This window comes from Mya arenaria, chromosome 10 (genome assembly GCF_026914265.1).
Source record: "Mya arenaria isolate MELC-2E11 chromosome 10, ASM2691426v1".
Taxonomy (NCBI): Eukaryota; Metazoa; Mollusca; class Bivalvia; order Myida; family Myidae; genus Mya; species Mya arenaria.
In genome coordinates this window covers 53,217,807-53,235,833 of record NC_069131.1, presented here as the reverse complement: position 1 = coordinate 53,235,833, position 18,027 = coordinate 53,217,807, and the positions used below count along the sequence as shown (strand labels likewise).

The window sequence follows — 18,027 nt, the reverse complement described above, 5'->3', positions numbered from 1 at the left end:
TTTTCAAAAACAACCTCGGATGTATGCCGGTACATCTGTTGAAGTAGTCCGTATTTTTTTTAATAAAAGCATTAATTAAATGTAGTGTTTAAGAGTTGTATTCATTGCTCTCAGTTTAAACTGATTGCCAGTGAAGTGTATTATTGCAAACATAATTACGATTCCCAAGAGTTAAGTCATAAATTTTAACTACTAAATAAGATTACTACGCGATCTATTTGCAGCGGACTTAAACGTACCACTTTTTAAGTATGTAAACCGTCCATATACATCCGAGGTTGTTTTTGAAAAAAATGGCCGAGGAGCTCCGAATGGTCCAAAAAAAGATTAACTAAACAACGGGTAGATGCGAAATGCCGTATCCGTCGTAAATAATGTTGTTGTTTCTTTTATTCTTTCAAAAGCTTTGGTTATAGACTAATGTTGAACAACATGTTGAACAGTATAAACATTCCCTTTTGTGTTGAAACACAGGTAAACTGGAACCACCAGTCACAATTTGTGCGCGCATCTACAGACGAAGGCTTTTACAGACTTTCACACAGCCCTACTGGAACCTCCCCCTCTTAAAATGGGACAAGCAAGGCGTGGTTGTTTATTTGAATGAATAGTTGCATTAATCCATTTTAATCTTACAGTCAAACAGAAGTCTTCATTTTTAGATTGTATACCGGCATCAATTTACATTCAAATTGTTCACAACAGAAGGTTACAAATACCATATTGCATTATTAACCGCTTGAATACAAGACTTTTTGCTCTCAATACACTTCAAATACAGTAATATTTGTAACAACTGACTCATTTCTCCTCCATCGTTCTTTAAGAATCGTTGATTTTCCTCCCGGTGTTTGTTGAGCTTTTTTACTACCAAGGGAGGCAACTCAAGCTCTATAAAAGTGAAAAAAAGAGAAACCCTTGAATGGCAAATGTTGTTGTGCCGAACAGCTTTATTAACAAACTTGAAAATTATATTGAATATGGCTCATTTGGAATAACATTGAAAAAGTAATCTTTGAGAGAGACCCATTAAAGGGAATAGACACCAGATGATACAATTGCAAAAAAAAAAAGAATTTGGTCAAAAACTTACATAAATTTGATATCGTTGTGTACAACGCATTGAACTTCACTTACTGACATAGCACATCGCGTACGACAACTGTATCTTTTGCAGTGTTTGCGTATTTTTCAAATTTATAGTTTCATTTTTATCATATAAATAAAAAAAATAATTTTTTTATTGCATTGAATGCGTCATGTTGCGAACTGTACGAGAACTATTTCCATTGAATACACGTCTCTTGCGGAGATAACGTAGCAAGTAACAAACGAGGTAAACAAGACGTTCTTGAACATATCAAAGAAAAATACACATTCAGTAAGCAATACCGCTTGGCTCGATATTCTCAAGGCTCGAAGTATTTTGGCCGGTCCCTGGAATATCGAGCCAACGAGTTTCGACTGTAATTTAAAAACAAGCGTCGGTATATGTACTTCTACGTATTTATCAAGGTAAACTCAGATGAAACAGTGACAAAATATTATTTTAATCAATCATGTAAAATGAAGTATTATCGGTCTCGTACTTGCTCGGATTGACACTTCTACGCTTGTTTTGTGGAAATAATGTAATTGCCGATTTTGGTACCATCTGGTGTCTAGTCCCTTTAATAGTTGACACTCAGAAGGTTTATACGATAGCGAGTCATTGTTTTAGACATTATCATACTCAATATCTCAAATCAAATTCTATGTCCCAGAGGCGCGTTTCCCGATATTTGCCATGCTCTAGAGGAGTTGTGCAGAACCAACAACATTCTGGGAGTTTGGTTTCTCTGGTAATGCTTCGTATCGATTTCTCTGTCAAAATGGTGTTATTATCGACGTTTCCTTGCCTAATGGAATTCGTGCCTCAGAGTATGGTTTAAATGTGAGTCTACGTTTTGCACAAATAAGCGGTATGTTGTTATATGGGGTTTAAAGTTTGGAACTGTGCTACTTAAGACAGTGCCTGCATGAAAAAGCATATTTACGACCAATAGTTTACGCTCGCCAAACAGGAAAGAACAACATTTGTTTTGCAAAGAGGGATTTATCTTGAAAAATTGAAGATGGATATAAAGGCTGTTGTCACTTGTTCGTTTATGTTGATGTGTCTTAAAACAGTGTTGGGGAACTATGAAGGCTATGTGAGTATACGTGAATGTGATTGCTATGGAATTGTAGAACATTCTTTAAACGGACTCGCTCCTATTTTTGTAAATTGCAGTTTTCTTAGTATGAAGAAATCAAGTGTGGCAAATCATAAGGATTGTTAAAACAAAGATACTGCCGTCTGGAACCTTCAACACATGTATGATATGTTCAAATAAAAATATTGTCTTTGAAGTCCACGATTTTGAAAAGCGTTAGTAACACTTTTCAACAAAAGGCTTAAAGGTAAACGTTTCCCTCAGTTTATGCAAGAGTCCTCGTTGGCGAGGGGTTCTGTTGTCAGTTTTCAATATTTTTCTTGGCTGTACCGGCGTACCTTTTCGCTTTCAACTGAAGCCCGGCAGTTTTTTTATACTTGTAATTGCCTTTTTTTCTGCAGTATCGGTATCAAGCAGTAAAATAATTATAATATTGGTGTTTTCAGATACATTACCGTGTACAAAATGTTTTGGTCCCAAAACATTAGCGAGCCCCTTTAAAGATTAAAGTATATAAACAATAGACCTCAGTAGATAATATGACTGTAGCAGACACCTGCCAAAATATCAAAAGAACAACGGCTCTCGTTGGCAGTCCCAAAATAAAAATAAAAATATATCTATAATTGGATTTTGAAACAAATGTTGGTCAGAAATGTTCCAAAATTTCTTGCAAATAGTTTATGCAAGTGCATTATTGCCTTTTATATTCCAGAATTCCGGGGAAAAACGGCCATGCCAATCCAACGCGCACGTGTGCACTTCGCTGATGCGGTACGCAGACGGTACGGAAGTAAACGAGGGTCCGTACTGCTTGTGTGACGGGTGTGGGGAGAAATGGGTTTCAGACGACCTGATGTCCCTCTCCTGGCCACACTATGAGAGAGGTGAGGTTTTTCGAAGTGCCGAGTGATGTTATTGAAAAGGACCAACCCCTGTTTAACATGACCATCGATTCTTCCAGTTCTCATTGAGTTGATTGGCTTAATTTAGTCATGCGCTTCATTTTAATGGACTAGACACCAGCTGGTCCAAAAATCAGCAAATACAGTGTTTCCTCAAAATAAGTTTTGAAATGTCAATACGAGGTAGTAGGGGCCGATATTACATTTTACATGATTAAAATAATAAACGCAACATGCTCTCATGTTGATGTCTCATCTGAGTTTCCCCATTTTAAAAAAATAGCGTATAATGGTTTATAGGTTTGATTCATCTGTTTACCAATACGGATAAATATACCGACGCTTTTTAAAACTTCCTTGGATTTAAGTGGTAAACCACCCCAGTAATTTTCAAATTGGAAACATGTGCAAAAACTGCGAAAGATACACGTGTCGTAAGCGATGAGAAACTGGGGCCAGGTTCTCAACTATTCTAAACAGTTCGCACATTGAATGCAATTTAGCACAAACACATACATAATACACAATGCTTATAATAAACATTATTTTTTTCAATATAGGAGAAACAAGTGAAAATATACGCCAGAATGCACCGTATTGGACTAGAAAATGTTTTTGAAGGAGTACCCTCAACCCCCCCACCCGTCAACATTTTAAACATAATAAAAAATTTTTAAGGGAAGGGGCGCAAGTCAAAAGATAACGCCCCTAAGAAACGCCCCTCTTACTTCAAATCCTGGGCCCGCACCTGATAAATGATTCTTCAATCATTATTTTATGCATTCCCCAGCCGACAGAACAGTCCAGTACCGTTTCTGCGTACCCATCCTTCCCCAGCGCGAGTGTGACCCCGGTGATCTCGCGGTAACCATGGGAACATCCACTAGCGAATGGAGCCCGCATGTGCGGGAGGCACGCTGCTCATGTCCGGAAAACACGTACCAGCTTCTGGGCTGGTGGCGCCACCCGACATCCAAACACAACAACCGCACTGGACAGTGGATATATGAGTACTTTTGTGAGAAGGTATACGACATCTTTTAAAGGGGCACACTTTTAATTTTTAATGCATTGTTGTCTTATTGATCACTTTTGAAGAAAAATACCCAATTTAGCCTACTTTTTGTGCATTCACTCACATTTGCTGTGAAAAAAATCTCTATAAACTTATTACTTCCACAAAAAACACACCGAAAAAACACACATTTTATGAAGAAACCCAGAAAAACCCCGCTTATATGTGGGTTTAAGCGAGTTTTGGTAAAAAACACACACTTTTCGTTTGGAAAGGGGAACTCATTTGACCGTTGTAATCAAAACAAAACAAAGAATATGATTTGTATACAGATAAAGAAATATTAGCGATATTTGGCGCTTTTTAAAGCTGGGTAATTAGTGACCACGTAGCTATTTTTAAAGGCTCATATGTTTTTAACTGTTCACCAATTATATGCTTTTTTGTTTAGATTAATCTACTTACAGCGTAGTTAAATGTAAAGATTTCTGACATAAATTGTTACCGTTCATATAAATCCGAGGTTGTTTTCGACGGAAAGTGGCCAAGGTTTATTGATTGGGAAAAATGCAATTTCTATCTTGTAACGTAATGGACAACCATTTAATTCTTTAAAATTCAGTTCAAATCCCATTGATTTGAACAATATAAAGGGTGTCATGTTTCAGGTGCTTAAATTTAAAGTGAGTTAATTCTCTAAAGGAGAAACTTTCTCCTTAGAGATTCATTGACTTCGAGTCCAGGAAACGTTTATTTTTCATGTAATTCATTTCGTATGGCCGAAAGTCAGGAAATTTTAGCCCAGCAGAAAACAATATTATTTTCTGAGCTAGTCATGATTTTATGCAGGTATTTGACTGAATTCAAAGTATAACAACTTTTAATCATTAGCATAACTCAGACTTAAACAAAATATTAAATATAGAGGGTGCATCCTGGACAACATCCGGGCACCTGGCATTTAGTAACAAAGTTCTTCACCAGATGTGCACTGACTAAATATTTTCGAACACGGATACACCCTATACTAAAGCTTTCAATTTGTAAATATGTGTACGTAAACTGTGCATTTCCTTTGTCCATTTCTAGCCCCAATGCGAAAGAGACAACGCACTATGTGCAAAAATCTACGTGGACCGTTACTCTGGTGACACTGATCAAAAAGATCACATGGTTATTGGTTACAACTTCCTCTGCGCATGCTCACAGGGGTTTAAGTGCCCGGATCGAGATGATGAGGATGACAAGGAGTTACTCGAATCCGACCACAGAGGGATATACGTTGCGAGATACTGCCAAGAAACGCACAGCTATTTTAAAAGATGAATAATGGCAATTGATCAATTGATACATTTTGAAACCAAAGTGTTTTTCCAAGTAGCATATCATCGAATGCAAACCAAGTTAGGCGTCTTCTTTGCACATGTGCCATATGCTTACATCTATGTTCACTGGTTGGCTATAGATGGATACATATTGGAGCAAACGGATAATTGTTAGGTAGAGTGTCATCAAAAACAGACCAACTTAAGACGGCATCAAGAAGTCATGTAACCCCATCAACTTTGAGAGTTTGAACATTGCACTTTGTGTTTTAAATAATCGGTTGAAAATTGTTATGCAATGGCTAGACTTTAGAGAACGGTACCCAGTGATAAGCCAACGGCTGAGCCAGAGTGTTCAAGAGCAAACATATTGATGTTTTGTCGTATTTCCTACCCCTCCCTCACCCTACCCCTTCAAACCTTTACATGTATGCATGCACATTTTCTTACAATTTCTATTCACCATGTACATAAGTAGCAATATGAATTCTTAATAAATATATCACTCCAATGGAATTGTCCTGTTTTAACTGTTACCAAATTGATTGTTAAAATATGCTTCAATATTTAGTCGTACAGTGTATATATGTAGAGGGAGTTTATGGGTCGGCGCCCAGAGGGGCGCCGGCTAAATTTGATATTGTCCAAAATATAGCTCCAACTTAGGGACCAGTTCATAAATTGCAGAAGAATGCTTTCGATATTTTCCACGTTGCACTATAAAATGTGAAGTACGGTTTCACAAATACAATAACAGTATTATCAACAATCATTTCTTTTGAATATATGTATACCTAGCATGTTATCATTGAAGTAAATAACAACTCATTTGTGATCTAAATGCATGTTATTCTTCTATTCATATTGCGCCGGCTTAATGCTGTGCATCATTTTTATTCTTGTATATTATCTGTAATGATTGTTTAACCCCAAATTAGCTTGACATGCGCAAATCAAAATGTGAATATAAAAGGTATTGCGGCGCCTAACGAATCAGTTTTAAAACACAAAACTATTTCAATCATATAAACACGTATAGATTCATCTAAGATGATATATATATATATTGTTTCATAAGTAAATCAAATAAATAAAGTGCAGTTGTTTGGCACTATCTAAGAGTTTCTTACTATTTAGAACATGTTGCAGGTTTGACCTATAAATCACGATTTATCAAAATGTAGATCATGACCCCGCAACTGATGCAATGGTTACTAACAGAACATTATTAGGGACATTTAATTGGTGCAGTTTTTAAACTGTGGCAGAGTGCGTTGTACGGCACACCCCTATGATCACACCCTTCCCCCCAAAACAAATCAATAAAACTAGTGATGACTTACATTTTTTTAAATATTTTTTCTATAATCTTTGTAAAGGATGAAGACTTGCCCCTGTATTTCCCTAGATTTATCGAGATAACCATGTTCAAGAGTCCATAACATTGTCAAATCTCAACCAAACTCTACATTTTGAACTGCTATCAAATCTTTAAGAAAATGTACACTTTTACCGAAAATAAATACCATTTCTACATGCAATCACACGTTACTCGAGAAACCAACTACCAGCTAATTTCACTCAAATATTCCACCAAAACGCATTATATCGCTAATGCATCATCAATACAACACGCATGCCTAGCAGAAACCTTATATCTATCACGATACCTGCAAAACGGAAGTCAAATGACGTGCACAAAATAAACAATAATCAGACTTATTTACATAAATGTGACTCACTGTGTAATTTTGGGCCCAAATGAGGTACCTTGGCGAAATTGAGTTATAATCATATTCACAAATCTGTTTAACAAGTATAACAAAAAAAGTGTGTTACATGATAATGTTTACCTTTTAATGAGAATCAACATATATACAGAAAACATAACATTTTAACATGTAGATCAACTATTGCTACACTGCTTTAACCTTTACATCAAAAGTATTACAAATTTTACACTCTGGTGACAATATAAATATGGTTGCCATGGGAACGGTTTTCCAAATATTCACAGAAAACAACGCTGTTGTTATTTTATTTCAAAAAATCAGTTTAGTCATTTATTACTTATAATATACGTTCATGTCCCTCAAGTAACAACAATATTCAAAGCATCTAAATAATATACTAGTTAACACAGGAATGAAGAAGACTCAAAACATGTGAAACATAAACTTATAATGATAAAATAGATAATTTAACATTTAATTGTAAACACACATGTTGGAACAGTGCATATTTTTGGTAAAAGGCAAACTTTCACTCCAATGAGATGTAACTATATTAAACTGAAAATGAGAAGTTATAATTGTAACCGTCTAGTGAAAATATAATACAAATATGGTTGTCATGGCAACAGTATCTTTAAAATTTAAGTAATAACTGTGTTCCATGCATCTCAACAACAAACTAGTAAATAAAGGACTAAAGGAGACTTCTAACATGTAAAACATGTACTATGTACTGTGATTGATCATATACCATTTCATCTTTAAATCTGGAACAAGGCATTATTCGGGTGAAAGGCATTTCCAAACGAAATATCATAACAAGTATACATGCATATCAAGTAAAGTTAAAAAGGGCAAAGTTTGTTTCAGCATAATTCATTTGTTTCTATTTCATTTTTTTTAGCTGAATTAATATTCTGGACGTTCCCTTCAGTAATAACTTTGTTCTAAAGTAAGTTAATGTCAACAATAACAAACCTAAAACAACCATGTTCGTTTCGTTAATGTTGACAAATTCTGCCAATATTGAACCTTTGCTTGAAACAACCTTGATACGTTTTGCCAAAATTTCTGAAAATTCTAAATTTTATCACATCAAAACAGCAATTTGTGCCAATTTAATGACTCTATTGGTTTATCGGTGGAATAGACGTGTAAATATGTCAGTACACTATTTCTAACACCACTAGATGTTTTGGGAACTGTTGACTTGGAACATGATGAAATGTTATTGCAAAGAGGAGTGATCCCTAATAGGTATCGATACCTTTTTGAACCAAGGTCCCAGATTTCAATTCTCACTGGCATTTCACTATTGGATGCAGCCTTGCTTTGAGACCAGGCGATATCTATGGCAACCTCTGGGTTGTCGACATACTCCCACACTGTCCCTTGATGGCTACTAGTGATCCTGAAGGACAAGTAACACAAAACTAGTTAAAATAATGTATAAATTTATGAATATGTTCACAGTTTAAAAATATTACTTATATAAATGACACTTATCTTGATTACACAGCCATTTGATAAAACGGTAACCAAAAACATTTCTGAAACCTTTTATTTCCTTTAGTGATCAATAATTATCTGTATGAACGTTTTAAGTTCAAGAACTCCATGACTATCACTTTGTATCATCCAAACTTTTAAAAGATCATGAAGGTCCATTTACCTAATATGATGGTACTTAGTCAGTCCTGGAATTGGCTCAAAAATGTTCTTTAAGAAGTCCAATTGTAGAAGATCACCGACTAGGCTTTGACTTCAACAAGCTGTGGGATATTGTAACCACCATGGGATGACTTTCTGACAGTGTCCGCCACGTCTTCCATTGTCTCAGCATTGGATGGCGATGTTCGCCATTTGAACTGCATCATCAGTTTCTTTCCTTTGACATCAAACAGTTATCTTAGGTTATAAACAAATTCAAGCAAAACATTCATATACATATTTAACATACATATATTATTTATGTGTTCATTTTGTCAAGTACCAGTAGGGACTGAATTGAATTGCCTTCTATATCAGAAAGGTCAATAATGTCAGCATTTTCAAGATAGAATTGATAAACAATTTCAAGTTCAAGCAAGATCAGGTTCAAATAATTCGTAAGAGATCTAGTCTTTGATTAACAAGTGTTGCCTGCGTATGATTTTTGAACTATTACTACGATACACTACATGCTTGTAATAAAACGTCTGATATCTTTTTATAGCCCCTCAACCCCTCCGGCTTCCCCGACCCCTTACAAATCACCTCCACACACGATATACCCCCTACCACACTATAAAGTTTGAACGCCAACCACACCACCCCGCCTAACACACTCTATTGTAGAAAAAACGAAAAACCGGAAAACGCTTTAGTTCTCTAGTCATTCTAAAATGCCGTCCAGGCTTTTATTATGATGTAAAGCCTGTTACATCTTTTAAAAAGCATGGACGGCATTTTAGAATGACTAGAGAACTAAAGTGTTTTCCGATGTTTCTGTTTTCCGGTAATTCAACCAACCGCATTTGGACTTCCGGTTTAGATTTAATTTGCACTTTTAGCATTTGTAAACTATCAGAGGTCGGTTATATGTTTATTCCACTGATGAAGTGTATGTTTACATATGATAACATTTACTTACCCCTGTTTTATACCATAAATTCTGCCATTTTTTTTTTATTAAAGTCAATAAACTCGCGTTAGCCTATTGACCTAAATCATGTAAATGATTATCTGCGAAAAAATAGGTCATGAACAACCTGAAACAAAGGGAGCTTACAGCAGCGAGACGCAAGTAGTAGTGAAATAATTTTTAAAAACATTAAACAAAAAGGTCAAATACAACCATTTGTAATATATAAATTACCTGACAGTTCATCAAAAGAAAGAAAACGCTTTAAAATATTTGTTTATTTGAAATAAAAGTTATTTGTGTAACGTCTAGGTAGACGTTGATTTTCTCGGAAACGCGGTTAACTCATTTGGACCCAAAATCTCAAAGTACGACACAATTATATATGCCAGCAAGTATGTGTATACATACACGATCAGATTTATCCACGCAATGCTATTATATCGTCGTTGCAAGCATGGTACCAACGCATGCGCCGTGGAGTTTTCCGGTTCGAAACAGTTGCGCGATTTCCAGGTCGGCATATGTGTAAAGAAATAAACAAAGATTGAAAATCGTGTTCACGGCTCTGTGGGGCGACACTTAACTTCCATTTTGCAGGTATCTTCATAGATATATAGAGTTTATCAGGCACACATGTTCGATTACTGATGCATTAGTGGGATAATGCATTTTTAGTCTGGTTAACTTGTGTGCAATTAGGGCGTAAAGTTGGTTTGAGTAGCATGAATTTTGCATCTCTGATGGCATTTGTTTTCGGTTAGTATGTACATTTTTTCAAAGATTTATAGCAACTCTACTAGGAAAGCCTAAAATTGCTATTTAGTAAAAAATAATAATATTCTCATCACTTGAATCTTAAAAAAATGATAAAGTATATAATGGGGCAAGGCGTAGATAGCCATCTATTCATGTGGATTTATAATTGTGATAGGAGGGTCCGTAGGCATGCCCCCCTCGGAAAATGTTGAAAACAATGGTGCAATCTGGTGCATTCTTGGCGTTCTGAGGTGCTTTATTAAGTACTGGAAAATGGACAGTTTAAGGATCACGTAGTCAAATATGGCTGATTTTTTTTGTCAGAATCATTTGGTTTCAACTGCGTACTCACGTATAGGAAGCTAAGCGCATGTGGGCTATTGCACTTTTAATATGTATTTTATATTATTGATCACATTTGGAAATATCATATCATTATTTCACGATATTCTTGTCTGGGGATAAACACAACTTGAACACGACAGAAACTTATGTGCTGTTCTTGATAGAGCACGTCAAAAAGCTGTACGGTTCAATCGTGAAAAGCTCAAGATTGACGTACAAGAGGTAACTTTCTTTGGTCATATAAACAGTAGACAAGAATTGAAAATTGACAGTGAAAAGGTCAAAGCAATTTCGTCACTGCACATTCCTCAAAATAGAGCTAGAAACTGTTCTTGGGATGTTGAATTACTTACAGACGTTCGTACAAAAGGTTGAAAGTCCTTTGTCTATGTTGCTAACAAAGAGCACAGAGTTTTTATTTGATCACAAATTGACGCATTCAAGAAAATGAAAGTCGTGGTGACAAAGAGCCCTGTAATTGCATACTTTGACAATAAGAAACAAGATACCCTTGAGTGTGACGCCAGCACATATGGTGTTGGTGCAGCCATTTTGCAAGATGGCAATCCTATTGCTTTTGCAAGTAAAACACAAAGTGCATATGCAAATATTGAGGGAGAGATGCTCACAATAGTATTTGGCTGCCAAAGGTTGCATCAGTATGCTTATGGGCGCAAGGTCATAGTTCATTCTGATCACAGACCCATTGCAGCAATCATGAAAAACATGCAGCACCCCTCTTTTACAGAGAATGTTGCTTATGATTCAGAAATATGACATTGAGGTCAAATATGTCCCTTGGAAACGAGTACCTATCGGTGACTTGCTCTCTCGACAGCCAATAAGCAATCAGCTAGCCAAAATGAAAGGGTTAAATTTGCATGTTCACACAAATTTGCAAGGACTGACATATAGGAGTTAAGGATTGATACAAACATTAATTCACAAATGCAAACCCTGAAACGGACAATAGAAACCGGTTGGTTCGAAGCCAGACAGAGGTGTCCCAGCTCTTTAATTGAATGTTTTCAATCATAGGGATGAGCTTTCAACAAGGGATGGTTTGATATTTAGAGGGCAGAGAATATTAATTCCAAAGAAATTACACGCACTGAACTTATGAAAATAGTCGATATAGGCCACGTATGTGTGGATAAACAGTCAGTAGGGCAAGAAATACATTATTTTCTGGCATGGATTGGTCAAAGAAATGACTGACTATGTACTGAACTGTCCTGTGTGTCTGAAACACAGAATGTCAAAGAACCATTATTGTCCCATGAAACACCAACAAATTTAAGGCCATGTCAATATGTTCACAGCACCTTATTCCATTTGGACGGACACGAGTACTTGTTGACTGTAGACTCATACAGTAGACATTTTAAGTAGACAAATTATCGGACACACGCAGTTTGACGATAATTGCAAAGCTCAAAGTACATTTTATTAGATTTGGAGTTCCCGACATTTTTTTACTCCAAGCGGGACAGTGCCAAGCAATACACATCAGACGTATTCAAAGAGTTTTCAAGGGAATGGAGTTTCAAACACATGTCTTCTTCACCCTTACGAGCCAAATCCCATAGCAGAGGTTATGGTCAAGACAGTCAAAATACTATTTCAGATGGCCAAAGACAGTAGGATAGACCCTTATATAGCAATTCTGAATATAGAAACACTCCTTTGCAAGATTTATGATCTTCACCAGCACATGGGCAGGAGAACAACATTCATAATGCCAGTTACAAACAAACAGTTGCAGCCATACACTGTCAGTACCAAATTTATCACAAACAAAATAAGCAGCACAAGTCAAAGTAAAAACATTCATATAATCACTTAAATCCTTTAAAGAGAGGGGAAGATGTAAGACTTCAAACAGTAAAAATCTGGAATCCTGCGCAAGGTATTTCAAAACACATGACAGGTCATACATTGTTCAAACTATAGTTGGTGGCATTTACCGTAGGCAATTGCTAAATCAGACAAATGAGAAATTCCTACACATAGAGGAATGTATCCCAAATGTCACTGCAGACTCCAGCAATTATAAACAAGCCCATAACTCACATCAATTAGATTCTGCCCAGCAATCTAGTTATGAAAAAAATGCAGAAACAGCGTCCTCCGAAAAAACAGTTAAATGAACAACAAGTTATGTAATTAGATCTGGCAAAATGATGCGACCGAATACTTTTTTCACTGGGAATGAATGGGTTAAATAAATTGACCCATAAACATTGCTTACAGCAGTTCATTCAATTAAGAGTGCGACATTTAACAGTGTTGTTGTAATATGATATAGCCAACTTGATAACTCAATTGTTTCATTGGCCGATGTGAGTCTAAGCAGTGTTATGTGTACAGTTTTATCTTAATGTTTCTATGATATTTATTGTGTTGCACAATTCATTCATGAATGTTTCTCATGACATGCAATGAGTTTGATCCATACATTAATAGTTTGTTTCACTTTTATTCTCTTGATATATTAAATATTCAGACCTGTCTGAATTTTATTGATTTTTTTTTCGAAAGAAGATAGATGTTCCATTATGTCTTAATGCTCATTACATTATGTGAAACAGATTATAACTATTATTTTGTATATCAACCCTCATGGTCTGAGAACACAGTTCTTTCTTGATAGTTGCACAACATAGCTAGTATTTCTATATTAAATATAAAACCTCACATTTGTGTTATTTTATAATAGTCACTTGACTATATAGCTTCACAGTCATCATTACAGTGGTGTTGATAATGCTGAATACTTCTGGTGGTTATGTTGCTAATAGTATATTGGCATGTCTAGTGGTTGTGCTGACAATTCTGATAAATATGTTCACCTTCACCCATAAATTCTGAATAATATTTCTGGTGGTGGTGTTGATAATGCTGATTATTTCTTCTGATGGATGGTAATGCTTAATATTGTTGGTGTTGCTGTTGCTTATGCTGATTAATATATCTGCTGGTGGTGTTGAATATGCTGATTAATATTTCTGAATTTCTGGTGTTGGTGTTGATAATGCTTAATATTTCTGGTGCTTGTGTTGATAATGCTTATTAATGTATCTGGTGGTGGTGTTGATAACGCTGATATTCCTGGTGGTAATGTTTATAATGCTTAATATTTCTGTTTTGATGGTGATAATGCTGATAAATATTTCTGAATTTCTGGCTGTGGTGTTGACAATGCTGAATAATATTGCTGGCGGTGGTATTGATAATGCTGAATATTTTTGGTGTTACTGTTGCTTATGCTGATTAATATTTCTGCTGGTGGTGTTGAATATGCTGAATAATATTTCTAAATTTTTGGTTCTGGTGTTGATAATGCTGAATATTTTTGGTGTATGTGTTCATAATGCTGAATATTGTGGTAGTGGTTTTGATAGTACTGATTTATATAACTGGTGGTGTTGTTGAATATGTTAATTATTTTTTCTTGTGGTGATGTTGATAATACTGCTCATTATTTCTGGTGGTTGTGATAATAATGCTGCTTAATATATCAGCAAGTGGTTTTGATAATGCTGATTAATATTTCTGATATTGCCGTTGATAATGCTGTATATTCTGGTGACGGTGTTGATAATGCTGAATATTTCTGGTGTTGAAGTCAATAGTGCTGATTATTATGACTGGTGGTGGTGTTTATAATGCTGATTTGTATTACTGGTGGTGGTACAGAACAGAAAAGATATTTTATTAAGACTTGTACAAAGAACATCATCTTCTTACCTACAAATGAATAGTAAATAAACAAACACATGTTATGACATAGGTTATACATTATATGAAATAGAATTATAAATATATTCAAAAATGTAAATTCAAATCAGGTGAGGATGAACAAAACTATTATAATTGTAAATCAATATTTAAAGTTTATCTTTTAATACTCAGAGCTTGTTTGACAAATGAAGATAGTTTTATAAGTTCTAGGTCCAATTTTTTGTTGGCAATAGCCCTCCCCTTTTACGAAAGACCATAAATTTGGTTTTGAGTGTATTTACCGACACACCCCAGTTATTACAATATTCTGAAAGTCCATCCAAATCTTGAATTTAAACTAGTGTTTCGCCTACGATAGCCATGTCGTCAGCAAATAACAATAGAATAAGTGCAATATCGTCAATAAGCCTATGTCTAAATTGAATATTATTTAAATATAACTCTAGGTCTTCAACAAAAAGAGAAAATAACAAAGGGAATATAACTTCCCCTTGACTGAGGCCTACTGCATATTCAAAGTAATCGGAATATGTAGAACAAGTTTTGACACAAGATTTGATGGTATTGGTAATGCTGATATTTCGGATGGTGGTGTTGCTTTTAGTAATGAATTTTTCTCGTGGTGGATATGCTAATGCTGATTTAAATTACTGATGGTGATGTTTATAATGCTTATTAATATTACTGATAGTGGTGTTGCTAATAATAACGAATAATTCTTGTAGTGGTGTTGCTAAGGCTATCATATTATTTACAGATGGAGGAACCCGGACAGAGACGTGACTCTGACTCTGACCTAGAGAATGGTTCTGCTGATGACACTGTCTATTGCAAACCGTGTGAAGATGAAGGTGAACACGTCAAAGCCGTTGGTTTCTGTCAGACCTGCGAGGAGTACATGTGTGACCCATGCATAAAAGCCCATAAGAAATTCAAGGTGACCAAGAACCACATTATGTTGTACGAAGATAAGATGCCGTTCTCTGACCCGCCTATCAAGCAATCCGACATCGGCAAAACTGAATACTGTCAAGAACACGCAAAGGAGATGATCAAGTTTTACTGCCCGATCCATGAAGACATTGGCTGCGGTGACTGTGTATTACTGGAACATCGAAGCTGTAAAGTCGATTACATCGCAGACGTGGCTAAAGATTTTGTTATTGGAAATAAGCTGGAACCATCGATTAAACGAGCTGAAGATCTTCTTTCTGCGTACAGAAGTAATGCCGGGGAGATTTTGGACGATGTCGAAAACCAGTTCAAAGACGAGATCGACAGAATGAGGAAATTTCGGGAAGAAATTAATAACTATCTGGACCAGCGCGAGGAGGAGTTGCTCAACAACCTTCAGAAAGCGAAAAACGATGATGAAAACGTATTGAATTCACTAAGGACTGATTGCGAATCGGCGAAAATTGAACTTGAAGCCATGAGGACGAAACTGTCTTCCGGTGACCTCTCGGTGAATCAGCAGTACGTGGCGGCGAGGCGAGCCCAGAAGAAGTTACGGGCGATTCATGAAGAGATGGAGAAAATAGCTGATAGGATTAAGGCCCGGCAGTACCGGTTTACTAAGAACGCGGACATGGAGCATCTGCTGGGATCGAAATTAGGCTTTGGTACACTGTTTTTGGCGGGAGAGATTCGAAGGGATGGTATGTTTAATTATCTCTAATCCCTAAAATAGTGTGCGTTATGATTGTTTGAGTAAAATCCTAGGTAGTATATTCTGTTGTTGTTCAGAATGGTTTTTACTTAAGTTATGAAACACAAGTTTAGTACTGATGTAAAAAGTGTAAAAAGTTTTTAAGGGGCTAGACACCAAATGGACCCAAAATATCGGCTAATACATTATTTCAACTAAACAAGCATAAACTTGTCAATACATGCTTGTATAAGGCTAATATTACATAATTTACATGTTCAATTTTGTTAATTTTTAAAAACAATGTCGGCCGTTGTTTAATTTAAATTTCATAAAGGTGAATGCTGATACAAGTCTTTAATTTAGTTCCAGTTCCTGACCTCTCTACTGTGACCTTAAAGGAGGCGGCGGACATCGACGTCAAAACGTCCCAGGACCAGAACACATGCGGTATCACCGGCTCCGCCCTACTCTCTTATAGATGCCTTCTATTAGCTGACTACAACAACTTTAGTGTCAAACTGGTGGACGTTCCGTCCCGCACCGTCACGTCCCGCCTGCAGCTACCAGACAAGCCCCGGGACGTGTGTGTCCTTCCTAATGACCAGGCCGCCGTCACATTCCCGTTTACGTACAAAGTTCAGCTGCTGTCTACAAAGGAAGGGCAATTGTCACGGGGAAAGGAAATTGAAGTATCTTCTAAGTGTAGCGGTATTGCGTCTTACAACAACAGCTTATATGTTTCTTACACTTCAAACCCGCGTATTGAAGAAATGTCATTGGATGGTCAAATTATAAGTACATTTCAAACGGATGATGGAAGACAACTTTTTCAAGCACCATATTACCTGACTGTGTCAGCTTCAACACCACCGACCCTGTATGTGTCAGACCACGTTGCCAACACCGTCCTCCAGTTATCCATGGATGGGAAGGTCCTCTGGGAGTCAGTGGACAAGCTTATCACCCGTCCCGAGTCCGTGGTAGACGTAGGACTGGGTCAGTTGCTCGTGTGTGGGCATGAAAGCAACAACGTGATGCTGCTGACGGAGAGGGACGGCAAGATGACGGAAATACTGGGAGAGAATGACGGATTGACCAGGCCCTTCTCGGTGACCTTCTGTCCACTCACACGTGCCATAGTTGTCGGGATGTACAATAGTGACTCACTGAAGGTATTTAAAGCACACTAACAGTTTTTCTTCATTTGGGAAAATATCCCCCTTTGGAATCGAAATTCTGTTAGTCATAGGCGCAGGCAGACCTTTATAAACTCAAGAACAACATTTCTTCATCAGTCGTGATTTATTTGTTTGGCAGAAATAACAATGTATTGAGCAATTGAATAGTTAATACAATAGCATTTATTTTTCAACATACGCTTACAGTATCGAATCGTTGTAAATGGTTTCTATCAAACTGAATGACCATTGTTATTCATGTTCACTAAACATGGAAAAACTGAATGAGTATGGTGTTTGAATTTGTGTATGTGGTGTTAGTTTGTTGTTGGTGTTTGTATTTGTGTATGCGATGTTATTATGTTTGTGTCTATAGTTCATTTTCGCTTGAGCCCTTGCCCTTTGCCTTTCGATTACTGGGCCTGTATTTTTCATTCTGTTATTGTTTTCCAATAAATAGGATAACTCTTAAGTGTAGATATTGTTATACTATTCATCTCTTTTCAATATTTGTTTTTAAGTGTTTATTGTGACACAATAGTCCAGTGTCACTC

General features: G+C 36.4%; 2 protein-coding genes and 1 long non-coding RNA gene across 4 annotated transcripts; 2 read left to right on the top strand and 1 right to left on the bottom strand.

The window, feature by feature from the left end:
• The first annotated feature begins 1,861 nt into the window (after nucleotides 1–1,861).
• LOC128206831 (uncharacterized) lies at nucleotides 1,862–5,951 on the top strand. Its single transcript, XM_052909514.1, has 4 exons — nucleotides 1,862–2,192; nucleotides 2,911–3,082; nucleotides 3,891–4,126; nucleotides 5,205–5,951. Exons 1-4 carry the CDS (start codon nucleotides 2,115–2,117, stop codon nucleotides 5,439–5,441), a joined length of 723 nt encoding a protein of 240 aa, XP_052765474.1. The 5' UTR covers nucleotides 1,862–2,114; the 3' UTR covers nucleotides 5,442–5,951.
• A 1,332-nt stretch (nucleotides 5,952–7,283) lies between these two features.
• On the bottom strand, nucleotides 7,284–10,196 carry LOC128206592 (uncharacterized). 2 transcript variants are annotated; one of them, XR_008256509.1, is made up of 3 exons: nucleotides 10,031–10,196; nucleotides 8,846–9,061; nucleotides 7,284–8,584 (listed from the first exon to the last, which is right to left on the bottom strand). It is a non-coding gene; the product is annotated as an uncharacterized LOC128206592 (long non-coding RNA). The 2 variants fall into 2 exon arrangements; XR_008256510.1 differs by lacking the exon at nucleotides 10,031–10,196 and adding an exon at nucleotides 9,806–10,013.
• Nucleotides 10,197–10,254: 58 nt separating this feature from the next.
• LOC128206591 (uncharacterized) lies at nucleotides 10,255–17,945 on the top strand. Its single transcript, XM_052909168.1, has 3 exons — nucleotides 10,255–10,396; nucleotides 15,402–16,302; nucleotides 16,659–17,945. Exons 2-3 carry the CDS (start codon nucleotides 15,402–15,404, stop codon nucleotides 17,483–17,485), a joined length of 1,728 nt encoding a protein of 575 aa, XP_052765128.1. The 5' UTR covers nucleotides 10,255–10,396; the 3' UTR covers nucleotides 17,486–17,945.
• Nucleotides 17,946–18,027: the final 82 nt, after the last annotated feature.

Bases quoted from the DNA above. Each gene is read 5' to 3' on its own strand.
- LOC128206831 (XM_052909514.1), top strand. From the start codon at position 2,115: ATGGATATAAAGGCTGTTGTCACTTGTTCGTTTATGTTGATGTGTCTT. The intron at 3,083-3,890 runs GTGAGGTTTTTC...TGCATTCCCCAG, and splicing joins CTGGCCACACTATGAGAGAG to CCGACAGAACAGTCCAGTAC. The intron at 4,127-5,204 runs GTATACGACATC...GTCCATTTCTAG, and splicing joins ATGAGTACTTTTGTGAGAAG to CCCCAATGCGAAAGAGACAA.
- LOC128206591 (XM_052909168.1), top strand. From the start codon at position 15,402: ATGGAGGAACCCGGACAGAGACGTGACTCTGACTCTGACCTAGAGAAT. The intron at 16,303-16,658 runs GTATGTTTAATT...TCTTTAATTTAG, and splicing joins GGGAGAGATTCGAAGGGATG to TTCCAGTTCCTGACCTCTCT.